Source organism: Zingiber officinale, chromosome 1A (genome assembly GCF_018446385.1).
Source record: "Zingiber officinale cultivar Zhangliang chromosome 1A, Zo_v1.1, whole genome shotgun sequence".
In the NCBI taxonomy this organism is placed as follows: Eukaryota; Viridiplantae; Streptophyta; class Magnoliopsida; order Zingiberales; family Zingiberaceae; genus Zingiber; species Zingiber officinale.
Genome location: NC_055987.1, coordinates 126,132,578 through 126,149,502, shown reverse-complemented (window position 1 = coordinate 126,149,502; position 16,925 = coordinate 126,132,578). Strand labels below are relative to the sequence as shown.

Genomic DNA, 16,925 nt, shown 5'->3' with positions numbered 1-16,925 from the left:
TAGGACTTTCTTGCCTAGCCGCAACTAGGACTTCCTGCCTCTCGGTCCACCTGACCTATTAGGACTTCTTGCCTGGTGTTTGGTCCTCTCGAACATAGGAGCCTCCACTTTCTTTGTTTGAGGTTAATATTGTACTCACATGGCTCAATCAGACCATAGCTCTTGTGCACAGTCGGCGATTAAACCTTCTGGCAGTTCAGGCTCTGATACCAATTGTTGGATCGAAGAGAATTTAGATATCTCCACAATAGTATGATATTAACTACTTTGGGCCTAAGCCCGCATGGTTTTGCTCTTGAGTTCTACCTAAAAGGCCTTATGCCAATAGAGATATCTTTTCTCTTTATAAACCCATGATCTTTCCCATGTGTTTTCAATGTGGGACTATGTTTGTAACCTTGCAACCCCAACACCTCCTCCTCGTCTGCCCGTGTACTCTTCCGCAGCACCTCATACCTCAAATGCACCGAGCCCGTCGGCTCTCTCCCGTGTCGTTCTTCTCACTAGTTGCGTCTTTTGCTCGACTCCCTGTGCTCCTAAGCTCCTGTACACTTAGACACAAGATTAAAATACCATAGGACCCAACTTAACTTGTTGATCACATCAAAATAACCTTGGGGTTCCAACAATCTTCCCCTTTTTGATGTGAGCAACCTAAGTTAAGTTAGGGTAAATATACATAAAACTAAACAAATAATATTGCAATAAAGTGTAAAAGAATAAAAAATTATAATCTACCTCCCCCTAGACTTAACCTTGTCCTTCTCCCCCATTGATCACATAAAAAATGGGGTACCAAGAGAAAATCTAAGGGAAATAATTTTAAAAAAACTTAAAAAAAATAGTTTTCCTTTCTCCCCCTTTGGAATAATTTTCAAAGAAGAAATTTCTAAGTAAATATGTTTAACAAATGTTTTTGAGAAAATTTTCTAAGTTTTTGCAAGTAAAATTAATTTTGAGAATAAGTAAAAAATGTAAGTAAGAAAATTTTCTAAAAAGAAAATTCTAACTTAGGCAACTTTTAGACAATTTTGAGAAATTTTTCTTAAAAAATGTTTGAAGAACTTTTTAAAGTTTTATTTAATTTCAATGCTTTATCAGTAAATTAATTAAACATTTTATTTCAATATTTTGGCTTCTGGACAATGGCGAGGCATTAGACATTCTTGGTTATTGGAGCAACAACCACTTTCTTAGACAAAGCCTCATAAAGAAATTTAACGTTTAATTTTCTTGCTGAAAGCGCTAAGTCTAATTTAGAGTTTAGGTTAAACAAGACTTTGGAACCCAATATAGGTTCCAATCAACTGGGTTAACTAAGAATTTCTTAGGGACATATTTTTTTAAAATATTCCTAATTTGTCCCTTGTGATATCTAAAATACCAATTTAAATTGTTGTATTTTCTAAAATTTGTATTATGTGAACACATGATTTAAGTTATGTATTTGTATTTTTAAATCATTATTTTCTAATTTTAATTTGTCCAATTCTTCTAATGGGCAAGACTTAGCTAGAATTACTTTTAAATTTTTAATTTCTTTTTCTAACTTACAACAATCCTTAGTTAATAATTTAACAAACTTAAATAATTTATCGGGAGGAAGAGATCGTACCTGACTTATCTTGTCGATCTTGTTATCCATGTCTCCTCCTGAACTGCTGTTTTCTTCCGACGTAGCTTCCCCTTCATCGATGCTCTCGATGCTCATTTCGGACGAGCTTGAATCATAGTCCTCGTCTTGATGACTTGCCATTAATGCAAGTCCGGAGAAGTCCTCGACTTCTAATTCGGACGACGTATCGTCCCACGTCACTTTTAATGTCTTGAATTTGTTTGGTTGGGCAGGCTTCTTTCCTTTGTCCTTGTTTCTTATCTTGGGGCAGTTGTCCTTGACGTTCCCTTCTTCGTTGTAGTGGTAACATCGAATCATCCTTTTCTTTCTATCCTACAGATGGTTAGTTTTCCTAGATTTGTATAATTTCTTAAATCGCCTTACCATCATTACTATTTCTTCATCGTCGAGAGAGGATTCTAACTCCGGTTCGTCTCTCGATGCCTTTAAGGCGATGTTGTGCTTCGTCTCCTTTGTACCTGCACATCTCGATTCATGCACTTCAAATGTGGAAAATAATTCTTTTAAAGAAATAATTTCTAAGTCCTTAGATATATAAAAGACATCTACTAGTGATGCCCATTTAGTATTTCTAGGAAATGAAATGAGTGTGTACCTTAGCGAATCTTGGTTACTTACATTTTCTCCGAGATTTGACAGTCCGGTGATAAGCTCCTTAATTCTCAAGTGCAGATACGCAACTATTTCATCTTCATCAAGTCTCAGGCTGGTGAGCTGGTTGCGAAGCAAATCCCGTCTTGCGAGCTTGGCTTCGGATACCCCTTCGTGCAGCTCAAGGAACTTTTCCCACAGTTCCTTTGCTAAGTCATAGTTGCTGATCCAGTTGACTTTTTGTGGCAGAAAAACGCTCAACATATGGAATTCTGCTTTCCCATTTGCCACGTAGTCGGCCTGCTTCTTTTTCGTCCACTGGTATTTTTCTTTGTCCTTCGATATTACAAAACCAAATTTCATAATTAAAAGTAAATCAAAATTCATTTTGAAAAATACCTGCATTCGGTTTTTTCAGCTGACGAACTCCCCCTCGAACTTCGGTGGATATATGCTTGGTTCGGCCATTTGTTCGGTGCTTCGATCGACGGTTAGTCCTCCTCAAGCGTCCTGGCTCTGATACCACTTGTTGGATCGCGTTGGCCGGCTAAAAGGGGGGTTACGTAGCCTGCACAAATAAAAAACAAAACTACCCTTCTCGGACTTTCAAAAGAACACTTGCATTAATTAAAGAAAGAACTAAAAAGTAGAGGCACCAGAGTTTTGACTTGGTTACAACCGGAGAGGTTGTTAATCCAAGGAATAAATCACACTAGTATCTCCTTCAAGCAGAGAAGCCTCTTACAGCAATGACGTACAAAAAATAGAAGCTAAACTAAAAATGAAAGCGCACAAGTGTTGGTTTGCTAATTGCTTGAATGAATGAAAAGCTTCTGGACTAAGGTTGTATTTATAGCCTTGGTCGGGGTGCCTGGTGTTAGGATCGATGGATTGCGGCTAGAGAGGGGGGGTGTGAATAGCCGACCCCAAATTGCTCGTTTCTTCCTACGATTAGGGTTAGCGCAGCGGAAATAACTAAATAGAAACGCAAAAAGGAAAGATCAAACCTCAAACTCGAACTCGACGATGTAACGAGGTTCGGAGATGAAACTCTTACTCCTCAGCATGTCCGTAAGGTGGACGAAGCCTATCAATCCGTCGGTGGATGAGTCCCCGGAGAACCGGCTAATATATATACTCCTTCTGGGTGGAGAAACCTCGCCACAATCTTTCTTGTACCAGCAAGAACAGGAGTACAAGAATACACAAGAAGAAGCAACAATATGAATGTAAAAACAAACAATCTTGCCTTCTCGTCGGCTGTTGATGAAGCAGCAACTTCACGGGCCAAATACAGCAGTAACTGTTGGAGACCCCAGCCGAGGAAGCTCACGCGAAGCTTCAGCTAAGAAGAGCTCAGCAACAGCAAGCTCTTACAGAAGCAAGAGGTAGCAGCTGAGGAAAGGAAGAAGAAGAAGAATAATATTGTAGCAGCCCTCGATCTCCTTTATATAGCCTGAACCTGCAACTGCAGCAAAGCAGACAGCGAAGAAGACGGAGATACCCGTTGAATCTCAACGGATATATCTGGACCGATCAGGCTCCACCCTGATCGGTCCGAGACCTCCCTAATCGGTCTTGGGGACCGATCAGGACCTATGCTGATCGGTCCCCAGACCGATCAGCACTCTTCACAGAGAACTCGCCCAACTCTCTGATCGTCTCCTGATCGGTCTGTGGACCGATCAGGGTGCATGTGGATCGGTCCACAGACCGATCCCCTCCTTTTCTCTTTGCCTTCTGTTTGCTTTCTGATCAGATAACATACAATAGCATACTGTTTGGTTACTGATCGGTCACCAGACCGATCAGATAACCCAGTGTATCACTGGATCGATACACTGATCGATCCAGCTCTTGGTTTTTGCCCAAACCAAGTCCCACGCCTTCCAAACCAATATCCGGTCAACCTTGACCTATTGGTATCTCATGCTTAGCATCTGGTCACTCCCTTGACCTACTTGACCTTCACAACACCAGATGTCCGATCAGCCTTGATCTATCTGGATTTTTCCTTGCCCGGCTTTACTCACCAGGATTTCCCAACTGCCTGGCTTCACTCACCAGGACTTTCCCCAACTGTCTGGCTTCACTCACCAGGACTTTCACTTTCACCTAGCTTCACTCACTAGGATTTTCACCTGACTTCACTCACCAGGACTTTCTATCTGCCTTCCTGGTCTAGAGAACGAGCTACCGAGCCCTCTTTGACCTAGTCCGGAGAACGAGCTACCGAGCCCTCTCTGACCTAGTCTGGAGAACGAGCTACCGAGCCCTCTCCGACTTCGTCCGGTCCAGAGAACGAGCTACCAAGCCCTCTCTGACCTAGTCCGGAGAACGAGCTACCGAGCCCTCTCTGACCATAGTCTGGAGAACGAGCTACCGAGCTCTCTCCGACTTCCACATGCCAAGTTCCCATACTTAGACTTCTCCGTTCCAAGTCTCCATACTTGGACTTTCTCCCGTGCCAAGCTCCTTGCTTGGACTTTTCCCGTGCCAAGCTCCCTGCTTGGACTTTTCCGTGCCAAGTCAACTCACCTCGGGTCAACCAGGTCAACCTTGACCACGGGTTGCACCCACAACCTCCCAAGTTTCTGTTCTTGTCAAACATCAAGATACAACTTGAGTCAGGTCAACTCGAGTCAGATCAACCAGGTCAACCTTGACCTAAGGTTGCACCAACAATCTCCCATCAAAATACAACTCTTATGTTCTTGTCAAACATCAAAATACAACTCGAGTCAGGTCAACTCGAGTCGGGTCAACCAGGTCAACCTTGACCTAAGGTTGCACCAACAATCTCCCCCTTTTTGATGTTTGACAAAACCATAACCTAACTTAGGTTTTCTAATGTTCTTCCTTGAACATTCTCCCCAACCCTACACTCTCCCCCTTTTTGACACACATCAAAAAGAGTGAATCAAGGTCAAGAGTTTCTTTCTAATGAAGGTCTCATACCTTTCATTGAAACCCTTAATTTCCCCCTTGATACTAAGGTCAACAATTAACTTAGTGATAATCCCATATCACTCAAGTCTTTAGGAGTAAAATCTCCCCCTAAAAGTCAACTCCCCCTTGACTAATAGGTAAAACTCCCCCTAAAGGTCAACTCCCCCTTGACCATTGCACCAACAATGTCTTGGAGAGTTTCAAGCCTTTAGAAATCCAAAACACCAACTCCCAGCTGAAATTTCAGACAAAACAATCGAAAATCAGCAAGTTGGCACTCGCTGATCGGTCACCTGACCGATCAGACCTTCCCTGGATCGGTCACAGTGACCGATCCACAACTGCCTGGACCGATCAGACTCCCTTCTGATCGGTCCACAACCTCTGATATCAGTTTCTGAATTTCCTTCCGAAATTCAGAACCCCCTACAAAATTCCAGAAAATTTCAAAAATTATAAAACTTTGAGGATACATTCCTCATAACATATACTATCAAGGAAAAATAGTTTTCTATGAAAATATTTTCCATTTTTCAATCCTAATACAAAGTTCAAAAGTCTTTGAAATAGCTCAAAGTTAACTCATCTTTGTATCACTTTGCTCAATGATGAGAGTTATCACTAGAAAAGCTTCATCAAGATTTTTCAAATCAATTTTAAAATGATTTTAAACCCTTTAATTTGGGACCACAATCTTAGGGCTAAATGTACATGACTTGTACACAAGCTTTCCCTATAATCCCCAATTAGAATTAGGCTCATCTAGGTACAAGGACTATGCACCTTGATCCTAACTCACAATCCTAATATCTCACACACATCTAAGGTGTATCAAACACATCCAAGTCAATTTTGATGTGAGATATGGGTTTAGGTTAGCTTAATCTAAGTTCTCATGCATTTTTCTAAATAACAATTTGATCTCCATATCAAATTGTGTTTTAGTCCTTAAATCAATTTCATTGATCATTAATGCACAAGATGATGACATGACATATAATTGTATCATAAATGGAAACATGTGCCAATGTCATGATGTCATGGCATAAAGTATGAAACTTAAATAAAGCATGACATTTAACTAACCTAAGCATTATCATGACATTTTAAATGATGATAAATTAAGTATGATGTCATGACATGACATATGACAAGCAATATATGGCAAATAATACGTAAAGGTATAGAAAATACCCAACTCTAGCCTTAGTTGCCAGTTTTGATCATTTTGCCATAAAATCCATATTCCTAAGTGTATTAGACCTAAAATCATATACTAAGGATTTTTAGATCACTATGTGCCAATTAGATACACTAGAAAACTCTTCAATTGTGATTGGCACATCCTAAACACCTTAGGAATAATTTTCCATTTCATTTCCAAGGCTTGATTACACCTTGAAAATTCCTAAAGTGCCACCTTTTGCCATGATTATGTTAACTACCTATTCAAGTAAGGTTGGCACACCCTAACTCATCTAGCGTGATGAAATCACGCTCCTAGGAATCCAATACCTATTTGAGCTCATTGGGTTCACTAAATATTCACTAGGAATGACTTCCCTAGCAACCCTCCTAATGACCCTCCTAGGCTTTGAAGCCTTGGTCATTTGGGACTCATCAAGATCAACTCTAGGGGTGACTCCCCTTGTGACCTTGGTGATGGTCTTCCTAGTCCTAGGTTTTGTTCCATAATCGAATGGAACATCATGGTAAGTGGGCTTGACCACTTGGGACTTAGGTTTGTGACCCAAACCTTTCTTGTCCTTGGACATTGGTTTTTGACCCTTAAACCCTAGAGATGACTTCTCCAAGTTCTTAAGAGTCTTTTCCAAAGTATCAAGTCTTGACCTCAAGGCTTGATTCTCCTTCTCTAATACCTCAATTTTTAATTTTTCATTTTTCTTTGAGGTATTCCTAGGCATGTGTCTAGTTGTCTTGGGGTTTCTACCTAGATTTTCCTTAGCCTTAGATGGGTTAATCCTAGGATTGACATTTCTAGTGTTGTCCTTACCTAGGCTAACATGTTTAGCACCTAAGCACCTATATTGGCTCCTAAAGTTAACATGCTTATCATTATTAACAATTGCAACAAAACTACTAGCATGTGTCTTATTGCAAGAGTGAGACTTAAATGTTACCTTAGGGTTTGCCTTCACTCCCCCTATTGACGTGCTCGGTCTCTTGTCCTTGTGAGGTTGCCTCCCCCTCAGATATTGACTCTTATAGTGTCCCCTTCGCTTGCATTGGAAGCACACCACGTGCTCCTTGCCCTTGCGTGTTGAGACTCCGACTTCCTTGACCTTTGGCGCCGGTGGATTCTTTCTAACCCTCTTTGGCGCCGGTGGATTCTTGCGTGTTGGGACTCCGGCTTCCTTGACCTTTGGCGCCGGTCCAGAGAACGAGCTACCAAGCCCTCTCTGACCTAGTCCGGAGAACGAGCTACCGAGCCCTCTCTGACCATAGTCTGGAGAACGAGCTACCGAGCCCTCTCCGACTTCCACATGCCAAGTTCCCATACTTGGACTTCTCCGTTCCAAGTCTCCATACTTGGACTTTCTCCCGTGCCAAGCTCCTTGCTTGGACTTTTCCCGTGCCAAGCTCCCTGCTTGGACTTTTCCGTGCCAAGTCAACTCACCTCGGGTCAACCAGGTCAACCTTGACCACGGGTTGCACCCACAACCTCCCAAGTTTCTATTCTTGTCAAACATCAAGATACAACTTGAGTCAGGTCAACTCGAGTCAGATCAACCAGGTCAACCTTGACCTAAGGTTGCACCAACAATCTCCCATCAAAATACAACTCTTCTGTTCTTGTCAAACATCAAAATACAACTCGAGTCAGGTCAACTCGAGTCGGGTCAACCAGGTCAACCTTGATCTAAGGTTGAACCAACACCTGGAGGGTTCCAAGCGCTTGAGAGGGGATAAAATTTTATCCCCTTCGTAACGAATCACGGTCAAACGTGATCCGGTCAAAAATCGAGTTCCAAGCACCCAGAATCGCTCCAGGTGCTCGGACTAGTCGGGGCGCCCAGAATGGGTCCGGTCGTCCGAACCACTAAAGTCAACTTGGTTGAATTTTGATATGGGCCCTCTGCTCTGGTGCTGCTCGCTTCGGTCCGGGTCTTCCGCTCCGGCTTCGCTCGCTTGGGTGATTTCATCCAACCGAAATAAGGCTCACCCGAACCCAATTTCAGCCTTCTCGAGCAACCTTCTGTTTCGACTTCTCGTTCCTTGGAAACGCCACGCGCCTCATCGTCCGCCCGCGTACTCTTCCGCAACACCTCGTACCTCAGATGCACTGAGCCCGTCGACTCTCTCCCGTGCCGCCCTTCTCACTAGCTGCGTCTTTTGCTTGACTCCTTATGCTCCTAAGCTCCTGCATACTTAGACACAAGGTTAAAACACCACAGGACCTAACTTAACTTGTTGATCACATCAAAACAACCTTGGGGTTCCAACACTCTATGCACCAGAAATTCAACGAAATTTAGTATCTGTTGTTGTTCTTTTGGGATTAGGATACAGTTTGAACTTTAGTAGTAATTTTGTTCATATATACTATGACACTATGTATTTTGGTTGTGGACATCTTAGTAATGGTTTTATTGTGTTAGATTGTGTAAGACAAATATTTAACTATTATGTTGATTATTGCGTTCCGTTAAATGTTTGTTCATCTAGTATCACAAATGTGGATGCTTATACTTGACATATATGCTAAATTAGGTCACATTAGACAAGATAGGATGAATCAACTAATAAAAGTAGGACTATTAGGTTCTCTTTCTAAAGTTGATTTTTCTAATTATGAGCATTGTCTTGCTGGTAAAATGGCACAAAAACCATTTGGAAAAATAATTAGAGTAGAATTTTCATTACAATTGATTTATTCATATATATGTAGTCTAATGAGTGTAAGGGCTAGACATGGATCCTCCTACTTTATTACATTTATAGATGATTTCACTCATTATGTTCATGTCTATTTGATTTCACATAAATCTGAAACATTGGAATATTTTAGACGCTATGTCAATGAAGTGGAAAAACAAATGGATAAGACAATAAAGGCTTTGAGAACTAATAGAGGATGTGAATATCTATCAGATCAATTTAAGGATCTGTGTAATAAAAAGGGTATAATTAGACAATTAATTAAGGGGCAAAATGGTGTTGTTGAGAGAAGGAATATAACATTGTTAGATATGATAAGGTCTATGATGGCATAAGCTAATTTGTCAATTTTCTTTTGGGAAGATGCTTTATTAGTCGCGACGTATATTCTGAACAAGGTGTCTTCAAAGTCAGTTCCTTGAATGCCATATAAACTTTTGACTGGTAGATAACCGAACCTGAGTAACCTTAGACCTTGGGGATCAAATGTTGTTATTTATGATTCTGCAAGTAAATATAGAAAGTTGGGTCCTCGAGGAAAGAAATATATTTTTATCTGATACTCTGAGTATTCTAAGGGTTACATGTTCATTGGTGAACAAGATGATGGAAGCATTACTGAGATTGATCATGAAATGTAAAATTTCTAGAGACTGATTTTCATAAGAGAGGTGAAATTAAGGGGAATGAACCTTTATCTGAGTTATCCGATTCAGATAATAGGTTGTTGCCAAATGAGTCATCTAAAGCTCAAGTGGATGAGTTGTTGTTTGATTCCAGTGGGAGAGATCCTTATTATAATGATTCATCTGATCCAAGTAGGAGCAACCCTAATGGGAACAATCCTGATCATGATGATTCTTATGATTTAAGTAGGAGTAATCATGATCATAATGATTCATCTGATATGAGTAGGAGCAACCCTAATGGGAACAATCTTGATCATGATGATTCTTATGATTTGAGTAGGAGTAATCCTGATCATATTAATTCATCTAATCCTCAACTTCGGAAGAGTAATAGGAAAGGTATGCCTAAACATCATTATGAGATTGAAGGGCATACTTATATCATATCTTCAATTGATGAAGAAAAGCCTAAAAACATAGACGAAGCTATATCTTGTCCTTTGAGGGACAAATGGATAAATGCAATGAAAGAAGAAATGAATTCAATGAAATCAAACAATGTTTGGAAACTAGTTGAAATTTCTCATGGTCATAAAGCTATTCGAAACAAATGAGTTCTCAATATTAAGTGAAAGGCTGATGGAACAATAGAGAGGTATAAAACTCGACTAGTGGCAAAGGGTTATAATCAATAAGAGGGTATTGATTATGAAGAAACTTTTTCACCAGTAGTGAGATTTACTTCTATTCATCTGTTGTTGGCCATAGTTGCTAATCTGGATTTAGAATTATATCAAATGGATGTTAAAACTACTTTTCTTAATGGAGAACTTGAGAAAAAAAATCTACATGGAACAACCAATAGGTTTTGTAATTAAAGGGCAAGAAAATAAAGTTTGTAAATTGAATAGATCAATTTATGGCCTTAAGCAGTCTTCTAGACAATGGTATTTGAAATCTCACAAAACAATGATCTCATATGACTTTATTATGGTTGATGAAGATCATTGTGTTTATGTGAAAAGATCCAATAAAAAGTTTGTAATTCTATCTCTTTATGTCGATGACATATTGTTAGCAGGAAATGATAAGCAGTAAATTAAAATCATTAAGAAGTGGTCGTATTCAAATTTTGAAGTGAAGGACATGAGTGAAGCAGATTACATTCTAAGTGTTAAAATTCACATTGATCGTTCGAAGAGACTTCTTGTATTGTCTCAAGAATCTTTTATTAAAAAGGTTCTAAAGTGATTTAGAATGTTAAATTGTAAATCCATTGATACTCTTGTGGCCAAAGGCGAGAACTTAAGTCGTGAAATGTGCCCAGACACTTTTGAAGAAATCCATGAGATGTCTAAAAAAAATGTGGAACCGTCACATCAGCGGCCCCCCTAGAGCCGGTCCCACGGATATGGAGGGAGGTAAATGCAGGTACACAGGTGGAAAGTGCATGACGGAGACGTTAACCCCAGGCAGTGACACCCCGGGGATCGACCCCTGGACCTTTCAGCCACAGAACCATGCACTCCCCATCTGTGCTACGCCCTGGGGACATCCATGAGATGTCTAAAGTGTTATATTCTGGTGCAGTTGGGAGTTTGATGTATGCAATGATGTGTACTCGTCCCGATATTTGTTATGCCATGGGTCTGGTCAGCAATTATCAATCTAATCCAGGAAGAAGACACTGGAGTGCAATTCAAAGAATTTTGAAATACCTAAAAGGTACAACAGATTATTTCCTATGTTATTAAGGAAAAAATCTAACACTAATGAGATACACATATGCAGACTGGAGGTGGTGATTTAGATAAACATAAATCCACCTCAGGATATGCTTTTTTGTCAAATGGAGGATGCATATCTTGGAGAAGCAAGAAACAAACAAGCGTGCCCCTATCCACAATGGAAGCAGAATTTGTGGCATGTGCTTCTGTAATGTAAGAAGGTGTTTGGTTGAGAAGATTCCTAAGTCATTTGGGTGTAGTAAGCAATTCAGTGGGAGTTGTAACAGTTTTTTCCGATAATCAATTAGCAATTGCTTATACAAAAGACCCTAAATGTCATGGAAAAACCAAACATATCGACACGAAATACAACTTCATTAGAGACATAGTTGAAAAGCAGAATGTGACTTTGAAATACATGCCTACACGAATGATGGTGGTTGATCCTCTGACTAAGCCAATCCCAAGAGAAGTATTTATAAATCACGTTAGATTTCTTGGATTGTGTAGGATGTGATTGTAACTAAACATATACATATTTATGATATTGTGCTCATTATTATAATAATATTTTATTATGCATTATAGGTACATATTTACTTTATGAGTCATTTATTTGCACATTAAAAGTATATCTGACAAATTAAGATTGACTCTCTCATACGAGCAATCGCCTGTGATGCTAAGAAACATGCAAAGATGAGACAATATTGATTTTGTTGTGAACAAATCCATACCTATGTTGCCTTAGTAATATGTTATTAAGATGAGATTACTTCATAATTTTTTTATTGTAATCGAAATGGAGTTTCTCACAATCCATTAAACTTACCTGATAGCCAGATCAGAGTTTTTCTTATACATGTTGGAGGATAAATGAGGAGAAAACTCAAGTTAAGTGTTGAGATACACTTGGACTAAGATCTGCACAATGTGAATTTTTTTAATGACATACACTTCCAAAGACGAAGAAACACATCATAATAAGTGTTTCATACCACGTGTGCTAAAGTGACCACTTGGAAAATGAATAGTTGAGTCTAAGCTCATTGTGTGAGATCTATAGGTTAATATATATAAACATAATCTAATACCTTTAAAACTTTCAACTGTTTCTTTTATTTATTTATAGTGATGTTACTTTAGCATGCTACCAATAGCTATGAATGATTCGGCAATACAGTACATGTCTAAGAAAGCATCTATAAATAAAGATTGAAAGATTCAAGTGAGAAAGGAAGATTTATTTTGACACTGATTTTATATTCACAAGTCAACTAATTATGTTTAACTTAGGGGGCATTTGGTTCTTTCCTAGGAATATGAATCGGAATGGGAATCATTGTATTGTGGAATGAGATTGAGTATAAGCATGGATATCACTCTTAAAAGCAATGTTTGGTTACTTGCATATTTTCTATCGGAATAAATCAAAATTTTCTTTTTTACCCTTAAGGAAAATAAGAGAAAAATTAGATGTGAGAGAAAGATGAATGTGAGAGAAAAATATGATGAAAGAGAATGATGAGAGAGAAAGTATGATGAGAAAGAATGAAGAGAGAGAAAGTGTGATGAGAGAAAATGAGAAAAGAGAATGTGATAGGAGAGAGCATGATGAAAGAAGATGAGAGAGAAAATATGATGTGAGAGAAAGTATGATGGGAGATGATGAAGAGAGAGAAAATATAATGAAAAAAGAGGAGAGAGTGTGATGAGAGAGATTGAGGAGAGAGAAAGTATGATGAGAGAGAAAATATGATGAGAGAGAAAGTGTGATGAAAAAAAGAGAACAGTGAGTGTGATGAGAGAGATTGAGGAGAGAGAAAGTATGACGATAGAGAAAGTATGATGAAAGAGAGTGTGTTGAGGAAAAAAAGGAGGGAGTGGACAAGAGAGATTGAGGAGAGAGAAAGTGTGATGAAAGCGAAAGTGTGATGAGAAAAAAAGAAAAAAGAGTGTGATGGGAGAGATTGAGGAGAGAGAAAGTATGATGAGAGAGAAAGTGTAATGAGAAAAAAAGAGAAAAGAGAGTGTGATAGGAGAGATTAAGAAAGAGAGAAAATGTGTGATAAAATGATGAGAGAGAAAATATGATGAGAAAGAACAAGAAGAGAGAAGTGATATGAAAGAAAAAATAAATAAATATATTTTGATATTTGATATTAAGGGAGAAAATTTTAGTTTTAGGTCAAGGGTGTTTTTAAAATAAGGAAATATTTTGATTGATGAAAATAGGGTAATGACTCATTGAAGGGGAGGTACATGAGAATGAGTCATTACCCAATTTCAAGGATTCATTCCCTTATTTGTATTCCTATTCCTATAATCCAAACATTAACAATGACAATCAATGATTTCCATTATCATTCCCCACTCCTATTCCCCTAAACCAAACACCCCCTTAGTTGTTAGAACATATTTGTGAATATATGAAATAAATAAATATTTTTGAATCAAGTATGTTCTTATTATTTCTGGGACAAGAGATACGTTGATTTGTGTAGTAAAATAAATCTGAGGTATAGCGAGTAAAATGTCCTCATGATTACTTTGAAATGAGCTGCTACATATCCTTAATAGGTATATGCCTATGAGCTCTTATATAATATGCTTGTTGGCCACACGATCCATTTGTTTGTATGAAATTGGTGATTATAATCTATCTAAAGATTGAAGAAGTCTAATCCTCATGTGTGAGTGGGAGATATAAGGAAAAAAAAGATATTGATTAAATGGGTCGCCCATGAGGACTGACCCGACCCAACTCAATTACATTCAAATATTAGAATTTGAATGTTTTGAAAGGAGTGGTTTTATTCTGATAACCTCCTTTGATGTCACTTGCATGTATATAGAGAGATAGGGAAGAAAGAGTTCTCTCTTACCGTGACTTCATTTTTTTTTCTCTGCATACCACCATATTAATAAAGCATTGAAATTAATCTCTTTTCAATTGTGATCGGGATCGGACCATTGAGTCATCACCAGAAGAAAGTTTAGTAAATCAATAAGAAAAAGATCCTCAATTGAATGATGTTTTATTCGATTCTTCGAGTTCATCATCTGTCAATTTTTATAATATTATCTTCTTCATATTTCTCATTTTTTTTAATATTTTATTTTTTTAAACAGAAATAAAAAAAAATTTAATTGAAATGCTCTTAGCTAAACCTTCTGTGCATTTCTGCAGTCAATTAGCTCGTTGACTTGGTACTCGAAATAAACACTTTGCCTGTGTAAATAATGGAACACTGAAGAAATTGAACATTGCTGATCACAGATGAACCGAACATACAGATAAATATAAGATGAAGAACGCTGAAAAAACTACAATTTTCACTACTGAATAGTGAAGGTTCGAGCCAAGTGATTGAGAACATTGACAATCAAACTCTCATGCTGAAGTTACTTGCTAATGAAGACGAAGAAAGCCGCAACGGAACAAGATGAACTAGCACTCTTTCTCCCTCTTGGCTTCTCAAACCACCCAATCACTTATTCCATGGTTGATGTCTGAATCTGCCCTTCAAATCCTCCCTGTGTGATTCACCCGCATTGCAATGAACAAAATCTTAGAGGTAAAGCTAAAAGAATAACACTATAATCTAGTTAAATAGTTGTGACTAACAGGATTTCAACTTATGTAATAAATGATAATTTGACATAAATTTAAAGTTAAAAGAGTGATATATGTTTTACCTCACACATCTTCTTCCCTATAGATTAGGTAAGCACTGCCACTACAATATCTGGATGCTAGTGCTCTCCCAGAAGAGGTTGGAGGGGAAAAAGCACACTGTGAGTGTTCCAATATTCGACTCGGGGAAAAACTCTGCCTGAAAAAAGTCACAAAATTAGGTCGTCAAACAATGTTCATTGTGAACCAGATAATTTCATAGTCAACATTTACATGTAAGATAAATTAAACAAGCTGAAGAGTCAAATGCAAGAAGAATTCACTGAAGTACAAATAAAATTGAGGTCAAAATGATTATGAACACAAGAACATAATACATGCATTGTCGACCAAGTATTTGCAATCTGCAACAACAATTCTTGACTAGGTGTCAAACAGAGTAATATCATAGTGTCTGTTGGATAAAGATAACAGTTTTAAAGTCATTCTAAGCAGCTATTACCTTGCAGCATCCAGAAGTCGTGAGGCAATCTGCTTCCTTCTTTGGGATGGTACAACCCAGATGCCCCTAAAGCCACAAAGAGCAGGAACAGATTCTTCCTCACAAAGAACAGCTCCAGTCTCGCACTCATCAATGCTCGCCTTGTTCTTGCCATCACTTCTTTTGATGACCACTCTCTTGAAACTAATCCCTCCAAATTGTAAAATTGGACCTTTTCTTTCTAAATTTTGACACATTTTATCTGAATATGTGTTATTATGGTCCGTATGTTTGCGTGATGCAGAATTTTCTATAACTCTATGACCCATTCTTATCGATTCAGCAACTAGGCAACCAACAACCCTGTAACTCGAAATAAACAGATAAACCTGCATTTTCCCATAAGATAAAATTAGAGCAATGAAGTCACAGACATGATTATTATATTAAAGACTAGTTACTCACTTTGCATTGCTTATTCAGAAGCTGACCGTCACTAAACCCAAGCTCCTTCTCCATGATTGTAAGCACCTCCTTAACCTGCGATCATGGATGCGTGTCAGCTATCTTTCATCAAAGTAATATAATTACAAAGCCAAACTTTTGCATGATCAATTTCAAGAAGATGCATTTCCATTTTCTCAGTCATTTCATCAAACAATTTCCCAGCACTAGAAACATCAAGCGATCAAGCTGTGTTCCAGCAACCTTGCGCCTGTGTGATGGAGGATCACCATCAACCACCAATAGAATGCGGCAATTGTCTCCGCTAGACGCCGAGACAACTCTCTCGTCGCGCAAGCCCTGCCGATCAAAATTACACAAGCTAGAAAACAAGAAACAGAAAGCGGATTGAGAAGAGATCGAAGGAGTCTGATTGACCTTAAATTGGATTCCTTCATAGTATTTCTTGTGGAAATCCCTGTGGAGCTTCTCATCCGACTCGTCCCCGCAGGCGTACATCATCCCACAGACGGAGCAGGAGCGGAGGAGGAAGTCCGACTGCCCTAATTCGAGATGGTACTGCGCGTAACTCCTCTTCTTTTTGAGGATCCTAGAGGAATCCCTCCGCGCCTTCGATTCCGCTTCTCCTTTATCTTTGAGCCTTCGATCGCCGGAGGGCTTGAAGAAGGCGCTGATCCGGGATTGCTGCATCCCCGCTCCGCCAAAACAAAGGCAGCGATGCGTCGATCTCCACACCGCTCAGATTTTATGTTTCAAAAAACTCAACTTTTCCCGCGCTTTATTTGGGCGGCATCTGTTAAAAAAACCACTAAATGAGATAAAATTACGTTCTTAGCATAAATTTTTATATTATTTTAGGTTGAATTGATTTCAAATAATCAAATTAAATCATATTTAAATCTTTGATTTT

General features: G+C 38.7%; 2 protein-coding genes across 2 annotated transcripts; one reads left to right on the top strand and one right to left on the bottom strand.

The window, feature by feature from the left end:
• Positions 1 to 9,090: 9,090 nt before the first annotated feature.
• LOC122002604 (uncharacterized protein DDB_G0287625-like) lies at positions 9,091 to 10,319 on the top strand. The gene is made up of 2 exons (XM_042557832.1): positions 9,091 to 9,319; positions 9,727 to 10,319. The coding sequence occupies exons 1-2, from the start codon at positions 9,091 to 9,093 to the stop codon at positions 10,317 to 10,319; spliced, it is 822 nt and encodes a 273-aa protein (XP_042413766.1).
• Positions 10,320 to 14,667: 4,348 nt separating this feature from the next.
• On the bottom strand, positions 14,668 to 16,857 carry LOC122031218 (protein CHROMOSOME TRANSMISSION FIDELITY 7-like). The gene is made up of 6 exons (XM_042590362.1): positions 16,433 to 16,857; positions 16,259 to 16,354; positions 16,016 to 16,090; positions 15,572 to 15,939; positions 15,132 to 15,268; positions 14,668 to 14,969 (listed from the first exon to the last, which is right to left on the bottom strand). Exons 1-5 carry the CDS (start codon positions 16,703 to 16,705, stop codon positions 15,133 to 15,135), a joined length of 948 nt encoding a protein of 315 aa, XP_042446296.1. The 5' UTR covers positions 16,706 to 16,857; the 3' UTR covers positions 14,668 to 14,969; position 15,132.
• Positions 16,858 to 16,925: the final 68 nt, after the last annotated feature.

Excerpts from the sequence above, each read along its gene's own strand:
- LOC122002604 (XM_042557832.1), top strand. The coding sequence starts at position 9,091 with ATGAGTGTAAGGGCTAGACATGGATCCTCCTACTTTATTACATTTATA. Across the intron at positions 9,320-9,726 it reads GGATCTGTGTAATAAAAAGG|AGACTGATTTTCATAAGAGA; the intron begins GTATAATTAGAC and ends TAAAATTTCTAG.
- LOC122031218 (XM_042590362.1), bottom strand. The coding sequence starts at position 16,705 with ATGCAGCAATCCCGGATCAGCGCCTTCTTCAAGCCCTCCGGCGATCGA. Across the intron at positions 16,091-16,258 it reads CTCCATCACACAGGCGCAAG|GTTAAGGAGGTGCTTACAAT; the intron begins GTTGCTGGAACA and ends CCATGATCGCAG. Across the intron at positions 15,269-15,571 it reads CGACTTCTGGATGCTGCAAG|GCAGAGTTTTTCCCCGAGTC; the intron begins GTAATAGCTGCT and ends GACTTTTTTCAG.